This window comes from Amphiprion ocellaris, chromosome 9, assembly GCF_022539595.1.
Source record: "Amphiprion ocellaris isolate individual 3 ecotype Okinawa chromosome 9, ASM2253959v1, whole genome shotgun sequence".
NCBI lineage: Eukaryota > Metazoa > Chordata > Actinopteri > Pomacentridae > Amphiprion > Amphiprion ocellaris.
The window spans coordinates 10,471,571-10,489,422 of record NC_072774.1 but is presented as its reverse complement, the minus strand read 5'-3'; the positions used below and the strand labels follow the sequence as shown (position 1 = coordinate 10,489,422).

Here is a 17,852-nt window from a genome sequence, read left to right as displayed (position 1 = left end):
TTTTAGTGAACTGTTTTTGTAATATAAGCAAAAGTTTCAAGCCATCATGTCGGTCAGGTTTGAAAAATCCAAGTGCAGACAAGAGTGAAGCATTTGTCCAATCAGATGCAGCCAATGTTTGCATGATCGTAAAAGGGTGAAAGCTGTGTTGTTTTCCGGTTAAAGATCATCTCTTAATCATCTGACATGACACTGCTTAGTTGTACGTCCATCAAGTGTCCAATGTTGAGAAGTGCTGCATTGTCTCACATCTAAAAATTCAATAACAGTTACAATAAATACAGTAAGTTGCACTCACTAATTGGTTAGGTTTACACTTTGGTTGACATTTTTACAAAAAAAATTTGCTTGTTAGAAGCCTGGTTAAGTTTGGACACTGAAACTGCATGGTTATGTGTAGGAAGAAGCACAGTTTGGGTTAAAACACGTTCCTTTCACAACTTCTCCTTCAGTTTTCGGTTTTGAAATGATGTCCCATCCCATCTAATATTTGGTTGGTTGAAAAGGAGCAACAGCACAGCAATGAAATAAATATCAAAGATGTGTTGATTAGAAAGTTATTTGTGATACATCACAAACATAATCTGGCAGAAAATGCATTTCCTTCTAAAGATAATTAGAAATGCAGTATAATTGATTTTTACTTTGCCTCATTTCTAGTTGAACTACATCTGCAGCAGGTTTGTTTCTGCAGAAAACAGGCAAAGATAAAGCAGTTTAATCTTACACCACATCTATAGAAAAGTCCAGCGTCCCATGAAGACAGCGGAAGGAGAAGCGATAGCAGGGAAAATCAGGGAGGAAGTGGATGCTAATTATTCTAATTGACCTCTGCACTTAAGAAGTCCTTTCCGCTAATGACTGAAATGCCATTAGCACATCCACACACACATCCACTTGTTAACTGCTGTCATACAATTAGCTCAAGTCACCCATGAACCACCTCAGTTAATAGAGGACAAGGACAGAAATCTGGCAAGCACACACACATTCACACACAAATGAGCAAACGCTGATCCAAATCTCTGAACACACATCAAACGAATGCGAGGATGATATTTCTTTATTCCCTCTCAGCAGAATTGATTCACTAGTTGGAAAATGTCCAAAACGAAGTGCAAAACAGAACTCGCGGTGATGGAAAAAGCGAGACAAGACAAAACGGAGACGAAATTTACCTGCGTTCACTCCTCATCACCCCACTTTTCACTGAAACACTTTTCTCAAAATGCTCCTCTTTAACACTGTCCTCATTTCGTCCTTCACATGACACACAAGCTCCTACTGAAACTGTGCATTTTCCTATTAGTCACATCATTACTTTCACATCACGTCTAGCATCTATTTTAAATCTCTTGGAGCCTTTCGTTCTCTTGGCCACAACATACACATTTGGCTCTTTTTTGCTCTCAAATGGAAAGAACTGATGTAATGTTAAGAGGCGTTCAAAGGAAATCATAACATCCCTCATGAGCTGGTTTGTATCCCGCACATGCTCGAGTGGGCTGCATGTATTCACTGCATTCGTCTCCGAATACTGTAATTGTGGTATCAGTTATTGGCCTCCTCGCTCCATCTTTCTTACTATTTGTCAGCCTGGTGACACATCTCTCTGGCCGCAAACCTTGGACATCTTGCTTGTCCACTGAGCGTCCCGCTGAGTGAGCGGGGAAGGCTGGGAATTAAATTAAAATGGGGAGCAGAACGCACAAAGGCCGACGAAGCCTGTAACTGGTAATTCTGGAAACTAATAAGGCAATAAATAAAGCAAGGCACCACAAAGAGATGGAGAGATTTAGACTAAATGAATGTTAAAGCTGGGAATTAACAAGGTGATAAATATAGAGACGAACACACACATATATGCACACACATAGCTAGAGAGCTGAAATAAATGATAATGCTGGGAATTAAGGTTGGCTATAAATATAGAAACTTTGCTCTCCAGGTGTGCGTTTGTTACCCTCTGCGGAGCTGATGGATATGAGAGGACTCTCCCTCCCTCTCACTGCCAGTGTGGTGAATGTCAACAGAATCTCATTGGCCTCCAGTTCAACTTTAACTATGTCTGTCCCTTGGGTTCAATCCGTGCGTGTCTGGCTGTGTGAGCGCCGGTTTCAAGCCTCAGTCAGGCAGCGAGGAAGGCAACGCTGCACTCGTATCCTGTTAGATAATACATATTGAAAAAGGCGCCACTGCATGGAGGAAAGGAGCTGCTTTTGCCCTTTAATGCTCAATGATTTCCACTTGTGTGTGTCCGCTGTTGGCTTGAAGCTCTGATTGCTTTACGAAAGCAAGTCAGCCATCTAATGAGGGGATTGATAATGATCCCAGAGTCTGTCTGCTGAAGCTGCTGAAGAGGTCTGAAAGGCTGCACTACCTGGTTTTAATATTTACAACTTTAAGCACAGGCACATTGAAGGTACTGATTATTAAATTTGTTGAAGTATAGCTGTTCAAAGTTAAATTGAAACCCACTTAGAGGGAGTCTTCAAGTGGACCGGGTTACGACTTAAAGCTGGGGTAGACAGAAATCTAAAAAAGGCAAGAAAAACACCAAAGTTAAAAAAAAAAAAACAAAACAGCCTTTTCCTCTGTCCTTTCTGTCCAAAGCAAACTCTGGCTACAGTTAGCAGAAGGTTAAACTATTAGCAACATTTAGCAAAGGCCTGGGTGATAAAGCGATGCCAATATGTAAAGGTCATAAGGAAATAATTTCATTGAATTTTACATTCAAACCCTTTTATGTGAGCCTCCATGATCTCCAGTGTGTTTGCCAAACTCTTCCATCTATTTTTTTCTGGTCCAGGATTTGCTTTTTAAAAACTTTTGCAGCAGATTAAAAAGATATTAGACTGTGTGTGCCGCAAAGTTGGAAAAATTAAGTGGCTAACAAACTATTAAGTTGTTTGCTTATGTTGACGGTCAAATTATGTAAATGTGCAATAACAAAAGTAGCTAGTTCAGCTAGTTTCACACATGCTAGCTGTGTAACATACAGAGAGCACACACACTGTAGTGGATCATATGTCCTGTAACAACATATTTCACCAACTAGCTCGACATGTGGTATCAGTTCAGTTTTAGCTGCAGAAATGCTTCATGCACATACCCATAAAACTCTGGTCTGATCAGCCTTTCCCACATATGATGGACTTGACGTTGGGTGCCTGCAGAGGCCTTTACAGGGTCTCTGATGATTCTTTATTTAATGCATATCAGGGGAAACCTGTCTCTTTAGTTTTATTCATGTATGTGCATTTATTTATTTGTGTGTGTTTTTCATTGTTGTTTTAACAATTAAAGTATTACCTATCTACCTTGAGAAATGGGCAACAGTGGCTAAATTTAAAGTAAGGTGGTTAAATTCAAAACAAATCTTTATTTTCCTCGTATTTATTAGAAAGAAGTAATTAAAAATGATCAGTAATTATCATTATGGACTGAAACAAAACAGTTTATTTTAGATTTTTCAGCTTCATCGCCCAGTTCTACTTCAGTATTGACACTCATCACCAACTTGCAGGTAAAACAACCTACACAAAATAACTATACCACTACAACATATTTCAGTATTGTAGGAGAAGAGCGGAAAGCTGTAGTAGTTAATAGACGGGACTGAATGGGACAGTTCAGTGAGTTTATTGTCCCCTTTAGACTCTTTTTTATAAGTATGAGTTCCTTTGTTTTTGCTTTGCTCACAGTGCTCATGGTTGTTGCCAATGCTGGAATAATAACTTTAACTGCAGAATCTTCCAACATTTAATCAGGCTTTCTACCAAATGAAAGGACATGCACATTCATTTGCATTTGTAGAACAGCCCAACGGAACAGTGCCCGAAAATGGCAAAAATCTCCTGTCGCAGGGGAGACTTTCTAAAGAATGAAAATGAAGCCGAGAGGAAGTGAAGGAGTCCAGTTTCCTCTCAGACCACTTGAATTATACTATGCCAAAAGGGTAATGTAAAATTTCGCCGCCCAATGATGCCTAATAAATTCTGCTTACCCCGTCTTTAAGGTCAACAGAGGAAGATTTGGTTTTGTTACAAACTAATTCTTGTTCTTTTCATCTCCGCGGTCCACCCACTGATGCAGCATTAAGGTTTATTAGTGAGACACCAGTGCTGAGCTCCAGTATCTGTTAGATTTTTACGGTCTGCAGGATGACAACCATCTGTTTTACTACTGGAGGCTACTGACCCACATTTGTAACAAATACAGCCATGGACACACAGACACATACAGATGTCCTCTCATCTAATATTACACAGCTGTCCAAATAATGGCTATTATTTTTGAAGAAACATTGTTTAAGGCCAATTTCCAAATAAAATACATTACTGTGTTGCACAAGGGACCAGTAATGGATTTGTTCTTGCTTCGTTATGCAAAACACAGATATTTATTGTTATTGGCTGCAAACATTCCTTCCTGACTTTATTTTGGATGAAACAGGGATAAAACCGACGGCAGCAACCGCTTACTACAATACGGTTGGTAATGGAGGCAAAATCTGTGGTTTGTAACTTGTCAAATGTCACTTTTATTGGAGAGTTTATGGTGAGGAATAACAGATACAACAATATCTACAACCTGCTTTCTGTTGCAAGGATATATTCTGTAAATAACGAATGAACAGAGTGGAAATAACAAAGCATTCATAGTTAAATTATTTTTATCATTTAGAGAGAAAAAAACCCTGATGAAATTGATGTTTCCTCTGGGAAAGAAGCTGCTGAAAGCATTCTGGGACAGTTTTCTCTGGATCCACTGACTGAAGCGAACAAAGATGGCAGCCTCATGAAGTGATGTCATTTGGTCCACGTGCAGCAGCATTACACAGTATTTGCTCTGCGTCTTTGTCCCGGTACAAAGTGGAAAGAGTAGATCTTTATGTTTTGACACTTTGGACAGTGGGAATAAAGTGTGAATGTCAAGCACAGAGACATTTCTCCATGCAGCCAGTCTTTTGTTGGCAAAGATGAAACTGTCAAAAATAAGTGGAAAGCGAACGTATGACACACTTTACTTGGCTTTGCAGCTGACAAGGAGCTGAACATGTTTTTTTTTCATTCATTATCATTACTTTTCCATGATTTTACAGTTATGAGGTGCTGTTTTGGTTGTACGTGATCTGCCCTATCTCATGCAGTTCAGAACAGATTTGTCATAACTTTATCACAAACAGATTTACTGTTCAGAAATTAACTTCTTCTTACAGAAGTGAATGTTTCCCAGATAAATGAGAATCAAAAGTTAGACTTTTTAAATTTATTTATTTTTTAAATGTATTGCTGCTGAGCTGTTGGGAAGAAAAATGAGACCAGATGGATCAGATGAAATGGCCGTTCTACAGCCAAAATTTTCAGAATTACATAAAAATACTTGTGTTGTGGCTGATTTATTCTCACTTTAAACAAGGTAACAAAACATATCTAATGTGAGGTGAAAGACTGTTCCAGTGTTTTGTTCCACACATTTTTCTCCACGTTTGCTGAAGAAACCGAGACTCAGTGAAGTCCCTTCCTTCTACCACAACTAAACATCATCTGATTAACTACAATAAGTCTAAAACTAACTACTCACAATGTTATTAGAAATCTTAGACGTCTTGACCAGGTCGTTGAGAGAACTAGTTCTCAACTAACTTACCTGGTAAAATAAAGGTTAAATAAATCACTTCATAAGGCAGAACTGGACATTTATTTGGGAACTCCAACTCACTGCCCTCCTATGTCACCTCTTCACCTCCTCATTAAAGACCCCTCTCACGAAAATTTTAGTGTTTTTACTCTTGTCAACATGTCAAAATGCTTTTTTTCATTTGGTGAAAGACATATCATGAACAAAATAAGCAGAAAGAAAAACCATGTAAATATGCAATGAAATACTTTTATACCTACTATTGCTGAATACCGTAATTTTAAAAACGATGTTTTTAGCCAATTTAAATACAGTAAACTTGTAATTTTACTGTCACAAATTGTAAAAGAAAGAATTACTACTTGCAAAAAATACAGATTCTGAATGTGAAAATTATTTGGTTTTGCCCCTTTTGTTTGTTTGTTTTACAGTCAACTCGAAAATTAAAACCTTATTTCGGTGATTTTGCTAGATAAGTGGTAAAAAATGTTAAAAATTATTTACCATTTTTAGTCCTCATTATACATATTTTTAAATATTGTTAAATAAAAGACAAATATGTAAAACAAATGTTCATTTTAATACAGTAAAATTTTGTTTATTTATTCATTATTGATAGTGTTAATATATTGTTTATTTTTGGTATAATGCTTAATCAATATTTGTACAAACACAGATTTTTAATGTTTGTTTTTTTTTTTACAGTTGGTTGACTTAAAACTTGTTTGCCGTGACTTTATTAGTTATTATCTGTAAAGTGCCAGTAAATGGATTTTTTTTAAAAATTATGGGTTTTTTTTCTCTTTTTCTTTTTCAAAAGTGTGCAGCAGAAAGTCGCAAACACAGATTCAGACATCTAGGGTTTCATCCGTAACAAACTGAAGGAATGGATTCTGTCAACTTGCAGAGAGGAACATTCTGTGTTATTATTCTTCTTCAGAATCAGCTCAAACATCCATCCATCCATCATCCACACTGCTTAATCGTCATTAGGATTGCAGGGGGCTGGAGTCTATCCCAGCTGACTTACGGTGAAGGCAGGGGACACCCTGGACAGGTCACCACTCTATCACAGGGCTACATAGAGAGACAAGCAGTCACACTCACATTCACACCTATGGACAATTTAGAATCACAAATTAACCTCAGCATGTTTTTAGACTGTGGGAGGAAGTCAGAGAACCCATAGAAAACCCACGCATGCACAAGGAGAACATGCAAACTCCATGCAGAAAGATGCCAGTGATGCGAACCGGTGATCTTCTAGCTACAAGACGACTGTACTAACCACCGAGCTACTGTGCAGCCCTCAGCTCAAGCATGTTCGGCTGAATCACTCAAACTAAAACCTGCCAGTTGTTATTTTGGACGAAGAGAGGTGGGGGAAAAGTGAGGTGTCTTGAGAAAGCAACTCCATATAGTTACATCGAACCCATTTCAGGTCATTATTTTCATGGAAAAACTTTTAAATACATAACTTTGATACAGAGAGATGAGTTTTTAGGTTTTTAGTTAATCCATGCACAAACAGAGATCACTCAAAGTTCTTTTTCTGTCGCTAACCTGCTGAGATATCCTTATAGAAATATGTATGATTCACACACACACATTTTTTTTTACACTGAAAAATGTAGACTTTCTCGCTGTCTGTCGCTCCATGATTCACCCGTCTCCTCCTTCTCGTCTTGTCTTCAGATTCACTGCGAAAATAATCTTCCTTTTAAACATTCTAATAATTAAAGTTCCACACATGTAGCTGCACTTAATCTCCCAATTATCGCTTCTAAAAGGAAGCGTAGTAGGTGTTCTGTGTATTTATAGCAAACACGGAGGGATGGGGATAGAGATAAGGCAATTACGCCTCACAGAAATTATGTTTCTCTGATGTTACTCATTAAGAGCGTGTGAGGAACAACTCCACTGATTTCACAAAATGATATAACACTTCATTTAACAGCAGCAAATAACTGAAGCTCCGTCTATCTGATTCAGCAGTAAATGTGCAAGCTGCAGGGACGTACATGTTGCATCAAAGTAAATATTTTTAGATGAAAATGCCCTTTTTTTCCCTGTATAATGTGAGCGTAATTCGAATTCTGCACAATAGTCTAGGCTTTTAAATCTTTGTATCAAGCCAAGGTATTTACAGAAAGAAAAAAAATCTGGCATTTGAGGTGAGAAATGGATATTCAAAGAGAGAAGGAATTCTCTACACATCTTCCAGCATTCAGCAGCTGAATCCGGTGAGCTGATTTAGGGGCTGTAGAAAAAAATGCCTCTCTCCAAACTGAGATTTGACTTGTGAGTCTCAGACCGATGATTGGAATCAGCAGCTTTTAGGGAGCAGACCTTCAAAAGGACCGGCGTGCACGTAGGTGATTTCTACAAACCAAAGTAAAATATCCTTTAAAGGTCTTTCCTGTTTCCTTGGAGGGAGTCAATGACACCCCAAGAGCAGACAGAAAATTAGTTTCATTCAAAGCTCCTGCATGGACAGTCTGTGTTTAGCTGAGAGCAGCCTGTGCTTATGCCCTGCAAGATGTGGTTAAGTAATTTGTAAGTATCTTTAGAACACAAGTGGGTGGCGAAGGTAGAAGTCTTTTACTGAGAGCGGAGGAAGTTTCGTGACACTTAGCTAATAGCCCTCTACTTTAAAACACATCCATCCACCTTCAGTCCACCTTCACAAAAGCATCTTCATTTTATGACCTTGACATAACAAGATGTTAAACAGTGTTCAAGGTATTCCAGGGTAATTCTGTCATTTTACTGCTCCTCAGTTCAAAAGCACTGCAATTTCTTTCCACATATGTGAAGGTAATAGTAAGAATAGCTGACAAGGAAATAAAAGGTAGCGTAAACGCAGCCATATAACATATAAAACTGTTTGAATATAGGGTGGTTTAAAGAGCAATAGATTCCACATTCAGAGGAGGCGGGCATGGCGGTGGCACCATCATATGTTTCATTAAGGAGAGAGGGGTTTGAGTCCAGTGTGTGACCACTATTTTTAAACATAGTTGAACTTATTCAATTTTTTAAATATTATTTTTGCTCTCTATCACAGTTTGGTTTAGGGCCAAAAATCCCCTCAGATTTAGGGAAATGCCATGTTTTAAGCTAAAATAGACTCTATCATATTCACAACAAGCGGTTTTGATTTTGTTGGTTACCTTGGTGACAGGTCCCAACCCGTTTTAAAAGGAGTGACAACAGCGCCACATTTCTCAAAAAAAGAGAGAGAGAGAAAAAGAGATTTTACATGCACTTATTTACATAACCACACCAGGTCCTCTACCTAATTATCCACTGTTTTAATCGGTATCGTCGTTTTCCTGGTAAGGTCACACTTGGAATGCACCAGTCAGTACATGATGCAGTACGTCGGTATAAAATTTATTCAGCTCAGTACGCTCTGTGAATCATTACTGTCAGAAGTCTGTATATGTCTACATCTTTGACACAGATATGGGTCATAAAGTGTTGTAATTTTTCTAAATTAAAAAGCCATTAATTTTCCTGTAACAGCTGGAGTTTTTTATAAATAGCTTTATCCTTACAGTCTACTGTAGTCTTAGATGTGAACTTACTCACACTACACAAACTCACTGAAGAATTTGAGGCGGAATAGCACAAAAATGAAAGAATTGTCATTTTGCCACAACCCTAAACTGTATGTGCACAGCAGATGTAGCCCAGGAAAAGATTAATTCTGTGGCTCATCTGCTCCATGAACAGTCCACACACTTTGTGTGTTCAGTGTAGCCACAAATCTAAAATCTTGCAACAAAAATTTTAAAGCACGAGTTCTACCTGGACCATTTAGGCAGTGTACCATCTGTTGTCCATCAGCTGTAGTATGATACCAGCGCTGCCCTTGTAACTGTGCCTGTTTTTTTTAAACATGCATGAACTCACATTACACATTGAGTTTTAGTGTTAATCAGCCTTCCTGAATGGCAAGAATTAAACTCACACTAGACACAAAAACCAAGCTCACGTTTGTCCACTGAGAATTCAATAAAGCTGTTTCAAACAAGATGGCTGCATCCTCTGTGTTGGCACAGAGAAACACTGTGCTACTTTGCAATTTTAAAAGCTGAAAGTGCACTGGTGATTTTAAATATTAATTGAAAAGCATAATATTTCTGTATTCTGATGTTTAAAAATGACTAGACTAATGCTTTGTGCAACTTTGTGTTTAGTTACTGTTTTAATTGAGAGACCCCTAGTGGCAGAGTTGATATGCTGTGAAATTAGGTCGTATTAATTATTACTCCACTAAGGAAGGCGGCGGAGTTATGTGACGATCAGCATATGTTTGTTTGTCTGTCTGTCTGTCTGTCTGTCTGTCTGTTAGCAACATTACTCAAAGACGCAACAATGGATTTGGATGAAATTTTCAGGGAAGATCACTATTGACACAAGGACTACCTCATATTTTGGCAGTGATGCAGCTTATAGTCTGGATCCACGGAATTGTTAAAGATTTCTGTATTGTGAGATAGCGGCACAGTGTCACTGTAACTATGACAAGTGAACACTACATCAGCTGACAATCACATGATTGCAATCCTACTACAAATCCACCAATGCGGACTTGTCATGACTTGTCCATTGGAAATCATACAAGGAACAATTGATTAAATTGTGGGGGTGTTTCCGAGTCCCATCAATTCCCACCATCTGCTACATATTTAGGTCACGCAGTTTAGTATCCATATACAACGTACACAAGCATAACATATGCCTGTGCTACCGTAAGGTACTTTTTTTATTAAAGATTTCATCCGTCGGAAATGATACGACTGAGCAGCCTTGCCAGAGTACTACGCTCTGAGTGCTTTTCTTGAATTTTTCATTAATTTTACTTGAGAGGAAACAGCACAGAATTTTTTCGTACTGACAGTATGCAGAATTTGAAAGCTTTAATTGATAAATAATCAGATAGTAAGATAACATCATAATGATTATGAGAATTATGGCCAATTTAAAAAATAAACAATTATGTTTAAAAAGTCAATCTTTTGGGGGCATTTTCTCTACTGTACTGAAAACATACTGAACCATGACTCCAAAACCAAAACACATGCCAAAATGCAAATTTTGCCCGCCATTATACCACTCTTGTCTACATTGCAAAAAGATAAGTGACTTGTGTGATGTCTGGAACACACAGACACACACAGACACACACACAGACACACACACAGACACACACACACACAGACACACACACACACACAGACACACAGACACACACACACACACAGACACACACACACACACACACACACACACACACACACACACACACACACACACACACACACACACACACACACACACACACACACACACACACACACACACACACACTTTAGAGACGAGATGTGAGTGTGAGCCAGCTGTTAATGAAAGGTTTTGTAAACAAACCACCGCGACATGAAAGCCAGCTGATTACTACTCTGCAACAAAGTGCTGATGGACTGGGTTGGCATGGCTAAGACAGACAGACACACACACGCACACACCACACACACCACACACACTAACACACACACACTAACACACACACTAACACATACACACACACACACACACAAAGATACACAGGAAGACTTCAGAATGCATCATGAAACGCCATCTCGGAGCTCGGCGGGACGTTAGTATTATCACTGCAGAACATAAATACACACTCACAGTGTGATAGAAAGGGGAAGAAAGAAGCAGTCACGCGTTACAGCATAAAAGAGCGTCCTCTATTGATCCACAGTGACACATTATCATCATCACTCCGGTACACAAAGCTGCACACACAGACACACACACAGAGTACATTCACAAATTCGACAGAAGCGCAGCAGGATATTATTATAATCCCCAACAGGTAGGAGGCAGAACACCCAATCAAGGTCACCTCCGCTGCAGAGAATGGTGAGTGGCTCTGATAACAGCAGACTGAAGGAAATCCAGCTTTATAATCTGCCTACTGACAGGAAGGAGAGGAGGAGGACAGCGAGAGAAACAAAGAAGAATAGAGCATCAAAGAAATAAACCTCCATGTGTGTGAGAGAGAAATGTAGTGCAATGATTTACATTGGTTTTATTTCTATAAATACACTTTGATTCTGTGTTAAATGAAGTTTAATTTTGTAAATAGGTGCACTGCAGGCAGGTTTACTGCACAAATTCACATAAAAGAGCTTTTGGTAATTTTGAAACCAGTACAGCTTATTTAATTTAGTGTATTCAGTTCTTGTTCTAATACTCTTAGTCATAGTTTTTCAAGAGATGTATGATGGAAGAATCTCAATATATATCTTCTTCAGAAACACAATATACTGTAGATATGACAATCACACATTATTTATTGTGAATCTAATGTACAGTATTGTTGCAGCATTGACTTGCAAGGTTCACATGTTCAATGTGAAACTAGGCAAATTAGCAAATCATGCTACAACTTCTCTTGCTGCTTGATACAAAAAGAAAACCCACGTGGGTCTTATTTTACATTACTAATCAACAAGAGACTTTAAAACCCAATTGGCTTGGATTTAAGGCTTGTTGGCTACACAGACGTTTTTTTTCCCCATTTATTCATAAGAAACAGAGTTGGCTCACATGCAGGTTCTACATGTAAATAGTAAATTCAGCAAGGAACAGGACAGAAGCACTGAAAAGGAAGATTTTGTTGCCAAAAGAAACGTAACATTGGCTGTAGCGCTGTACAATAAATTGAATAATAATCATGATTTTGGCTTGCCACAGTCAAGTGAACGTGAGCCACTGTGCTGTCAGTATTTACAATGCTCATAGAAAACAATCCATGTAGAAAAATCACATGGTTTTAACCTGTTTTCTCTATTCAAAGCAATATTTGGTCACATACCTGTCAGAGCTGCTCCACTGCAGAAACTGAATGGAGACTAGAGGCTTCTCTGTGCACATGCATCTGGCTGTCTTCTATTTTAGCCTGCATGTGAGGCTTTAAGAAATATCCCTAAACTGAAATGTCTATCGAGAAGCAGATGTTCAGCAGGTTAGGCCTTTTTGAGTATATTTTAGTACATATTGTGCCTCTAGGAGATGCACTGAATACAGGTGAAGAAGAAATGTATTTTATTTTGATGCAAAAATTTGGATATTAGCAGGAATGTCACACTAAATAGAAGTAAAAATAGTGTTCTGTGTAAATGAATTTCAAAATGCAATGCCATTTTGTCTCTAAGAATAATTAAAAACTCAATATTAATCAAAATAATCACGATTACTATTTTGGCCACAATTGAGCAGACTTACTCAGTCGTAGGGAAATATTTCAGCTACAGAAAGGATGATGTTGACCAAAAACAGACACTCGGTAGCGTCTTGCAGTAGTTACATGCTACACAACTTAGCATAGCCATCTAGCTTGACCACTTAAATCAGCAGTACAAAGCTCTGTATGACGAGTGCACAGCCAGATTTGGAAGCTTGAGAACATTTTAGAAGTCTTTGTCAGCATTACACTGCATGAGAAAAGCTCCAACATATTAGCATCTCTTTATGTTCTATGGAAAATTCCAGGATTTTTTTTCATATCGCAATGTGACTTTTTGCCAGTGTCATGCAGTCCTAAAATCCAATCCTTTTCCATTGCTTGGTATGCAGGTTAATAATCTGTAATAAGGGCTGCAGTCAATATGAAATTTAGGATTTATTATCAATGTGTTTTCCACTGAAGAGCAAATTTATGATGTATTCATGGATATGAACTGCTCACTGATCCTCTCTGTGAGTGTGTGCATCGCTCTCCTGCCTCCATCAGCAACTATGAAGTGCACATATAGCATTACAGAGTAAAATTATACTGTGCAAATAATATATAAGGGTTATAGTCCATAAAAATGATGACACACGGTGTGCAGTTAAATGGAGGCTGGACCTCTAAACTATATAATATAATCACAAATTTGTGAAGACTTCTGAACCGCCGCATTCCTTTAGTACCCTGTGATAAATGATCACCCACGCAAAACCAAATAATAAGCCAGCCGAAAGCAAGTGTACTTAAATAATAAGCATCCTTCCACCAAGTAATGAGATTCTGTCTTTGTGTTCACTTTAGGCTAGAAAAGCTGTGGTAAAAATGTCACAGAAAGTGACGCTTAAATCTTGCAAAAATAATCGCATTCACACATCGGCAGCAGTTGCAGCGTCTCAAATTATGCCACAATTCATGTCTGAGTCTGCACATTACCAGCTGCATCTTTTACCTCACACACATACATACACAAAACCAAATTACCACAATCATTTATTCTAAAGCCAAGGATTCCCCACTGAACTCTCTTTTATGGGAAAGAAATCAACAGAAAGAGGACAGTTGTTTTGCGAGTACACTCCCAATAAAGAAAATGAATGCATTCCTTCCTTCTCTCATGTTGTATAGAAAGGACGGCATTCAAATACGTGGACGTTAATGCTGCCAACTGAAGGAACATCTTGGTTTCAATAACAAACATAGAGAAAGGCAGATGTCCCGCATGGGAGGAGGGAGCTCAAATTAAGAGGCAACCACACAGACACAAGCAAACAGTGTGGGTCAGCCGCCTAATATCAGGAGCTAGAAAGTTTCCACTCACAACTGTGAGTGATTCGCCAGTGAGGTGGTTTTGGCATCTCTGCTCTCACATGTTAAGTAGCCCACCGGGCTGATGCTTACTGTAACCGGTTGCACACAAAACTCTGCATGGGGGAAACACTTCAAAGTCAGATCCAACTGGACACTTACAGACACCCGGTTCGTATTTTTGGCTCTCTGATCTACGGAGCTGGTGTTGAAGGCAGCACCGGCGGCTGTTTTTGTCTACCTCCAAACATCACTATGGCAACAGGCTGGAGGACTCCTTAAGCAGAGTCCTATTCATCAGCGCTATTCATTTTATTTATACGTTCATGAGAGCGTGAGTTTTGTGCACGTCCCCCTCTCCTGGAAACGCTGTTTGTGTGCGTCTGTCCTACCTCCAGAAATCTCGTTGGCATCCTCAGGAGGTACGACTGAATCAGTCAGCCTCTGGGGCTCCGTCTTGTCTCCGCCGTCAATCTCACCTCTGTCACCTGCAGGAGATGGAACAAATTAATCACAAGCTGGCAGAATCCTAATAAAATAAAATATAATAAAATAAATACATATATTTTAGAGAGTGCCTTTCTATCTGGGTGTGCATATAGCAATAAATCCTGTATAGAGAGTTAAGCCAAGAAGTTTTCATACTTATGCCAGCATTTTGATTTACATGTTTCTTCTGGCAGGAAATGACATAAAAAAAGACAAGAAAACATTGTTTTGTTTGTTTTTTTGTAACTAAAAGGTCATGTCCAAAAGTATTCATACCATTTTTTTTTTTTATTAGTACTCAGTTACAAAGCCTTTATTTGCCTCCACATCAAGCAGTTCTTATAATCACTAATAGTCTTTCTTTGGGTTTTGGTTCCAGGTTGAAGGCTTCCTCTCCATCATACTGGTCTTCATTTCTTTCACAGATTCTCAATGGACCCAGGTCTCATCACTCTAGAATCTTGTCATTGTTTTCTGTTCACCATTTCTTGACTCATTCTGTTGTAGGTTTCACATCACTGTCTTATTGTAAGGTCCAATGCTGTTTTTCTGCATAGTTTACCTCCAGAATTTTAGTATCTTCCTGTTATTCTTCATGATGCTGTTTAATTTGACAAGTTAACTGAAACATAGGCCAAAAAACATCCCCAAAGTATTATAATGCCACCACCATGCTTGACCATTAGGATGGTGTTCTTGGGACTGAATGTCTCGCCTTTATTTTGCCAAATACGAATAATGTCTCTGTGCCCAAACAACTCTATTTTCACCTTTTATGACCACAGAATTGAGCTTCTACGGAAACCAGCCTTATACGACGTCTGCTTTGAAATGTACGTACAAGAGTCATCAAGATGATCTTAGGACTTCTTCCTGGCTTCACTTTCCTACCACATAGTTTGAGATTTTTCACAGTTTGGAACTCCTTGTACTTTTTGATGATGTTTTGCACTGTGACCACTTGAAAACACTTGAATATGACTTTATAGAATTTACTCATCTTGGGAGCAGCCACAATGTGCGGCTCTCTCTTAGTGATGGACCTTAATAGCAGCTCACTGAGCTTTTAGGTTTTGTCTATGACTTCCAATTGACTGGTAACTGACTAGAGAACTACCACACCAGCTGTTATAAGTTTCTAGTGTATTAGAATGTTGTGGAGCATGGTAGAAACTACCAAAACCAACTGAAATGGTATAGAAGCTGCACTGTTGTACTGTCTTATCACTCGTTTATGTCTTTTCCAGCCAGGAGATACTTACTTTTTCCAATAAAAAATCAATATAAATAAAAAGCTGGCATAGGTATGAATAATTTGGGGTTTAACATGTTGGACAGAGCAATACACCAGAGCGAAGTTGACTACAATATTGCTGTGGAGATGAGAGGTAAACATAAAACAAACATGAGAGGAAGGAGGGGAGGCAAAAAGAAGAGAGGGAAGGAGATGAAATGAGAGGAAACGGGCTGTAAAGTTCAGAGAGGAGAGGAGACAAGAAGAATGGAATCTAGAGAAAAGTAGAAGAGAGGAGAAGAAAATAAAAGGAGAAGCGAAAGAAGAAATGTGGAGGAAACATGACAGAAGAGTTTAGCAGATAGGAGAGCAAACAAGATGAGAAACATTTGAGAGAAAGCATAATGCTGTTCAACAGAGTAGAAGAGCACAATAGAGTACAGCAGAACAGAAGCCAAAAATAAAATGCATGAACCAACCTTTATATCTGCCCTGTAGTGGACGGCTCTGCTCCCTGCCGCTGACAGCGATGACACTAAAAGTATATTCTTTAGAAGGACTGTAGTCTGTTATCAACACCTTGGTGTCAGACTTGGATATTATGATCTCCCTCTGCTGACCACCTGACACAGAGAAAAAGAAGAAGAAGAGGCAGAGGGTTAAAGGTTAAACTGGTGGATATTTTGTTCCATGCTGTTCATTTCTCGTTGCTGCATCCTGTTGCTTGGAAACCAAATATTAGTATTCTCACGGCCGATCCAATACAAAGTTAATTCAGCAGAAGCGCTGATTAATAGTCTCCATTCTGAAGGCAGGCAAATGTTACGTTCAAGGTTGAAGTATTTTGTAGTGGATTTGTTTGTGTGTGATACTTTTGTACTTCTGTGTTTGTGAGGAGCATATATTTCCATGCAAATAAGCAAATGCAAGATGTGTCGCTCCTAAGTGAAGTCGGTTTAGTTGTTATTGCTTGCAGATGACTCTTGGGCAAAGAATTAAAGGTTAAAGTTAGTTTTGGACATTTTCAGTTGCCCTTAAAATAAACTTTGTGTCTGTGCACTTGTGTTCTCTGCTGAGCCGTTAATCGCCATCAGGCTAATAGGTCGCATTATCACCCCTTTTTAATCACGACCCTGCAATCAATCTGACTATCGATAAGATGTGTGTTTGTGCGCAGCTCCTCTGTCCTTGCAGGGTGATGACTAATGACACCTGTGGGAGGAGGCAGATGAATCCTGCTGAAGGGGACTGCAGATCAGGTGAGGTAACAGCATTGATCAACTCCACAAGCTGTACAGTGAACCGAACCGCTATCAATCAGCCAAACATCGAGTTGAAGTGGAGGCCGACACTCAGTCACCGTATGACAACTGTTACAGGCACACAGAGTTCACGTCTCAGTTTCTCAGGGTTTTCCCCCATACTTACATACAGTAGATCTCATTTGAAAGTGAAATGGATTTATCAGATAACAACAGCAAAATTTTATTGAGGGATCAACCAATTTCTGTTTTTTCAGGGTGGATTTTGATTATTAATTATCAAGCAGACCAGTATCTAATATCTGGAACTGATATACATTTGAGGTAAAAATGAAAATCCAGGTTTCCAAACTCCAACACACAACTAAGCTGAAATTTTTACGTGTTCATATTTTACATAAGTTTAATTGAAAGAGAGCTTGAAAGAGAGCTTGTGAACACTTCAACCTCAGCTTTGATTGCTTGTGAAATATAACCAACTGCATCACAGCGGTGCATTTGAAACAGTTACTTTTTATTGTAAATTGGTAAAACAAATGAACGACAACTCTAATCAGGAAAATGCTCAACATTAGATCCAATAATAATATCATAATAAATATACATG

General features: G+C 38.7%; 1 protein-coding gene across 2 annotated transcripts in view; it reads right to left on the bottom strand.

The window, feature by feature from the left end:
- The window catches only part of LOC111565709 (collagen alpha-1(XIV) chain-like), a 196,114-nt gene that overhangs the window by 156,679 nt on the left and 21,583 nt on the right, over positions 1-17,852 (bottom strand). For both annotated transcript variants that reach the window (XM_055013738.1, XM_055013739.1), the window contains exons 4-5: positions 16,463-16,606; positions 14,653-14,748 (exon numbers count right to left, since the gene is read on the bottom strand). In XM_055013738.1, the coding sequence (XP_054869713.1) occupies positions 14,653-14,748; positions 16,463-16,606 (240 nt within the window). The remainder of the gene's footprint in view (positions 1-14,652; positions 14,749-16,462; positions 16,607-17,852) is intronic.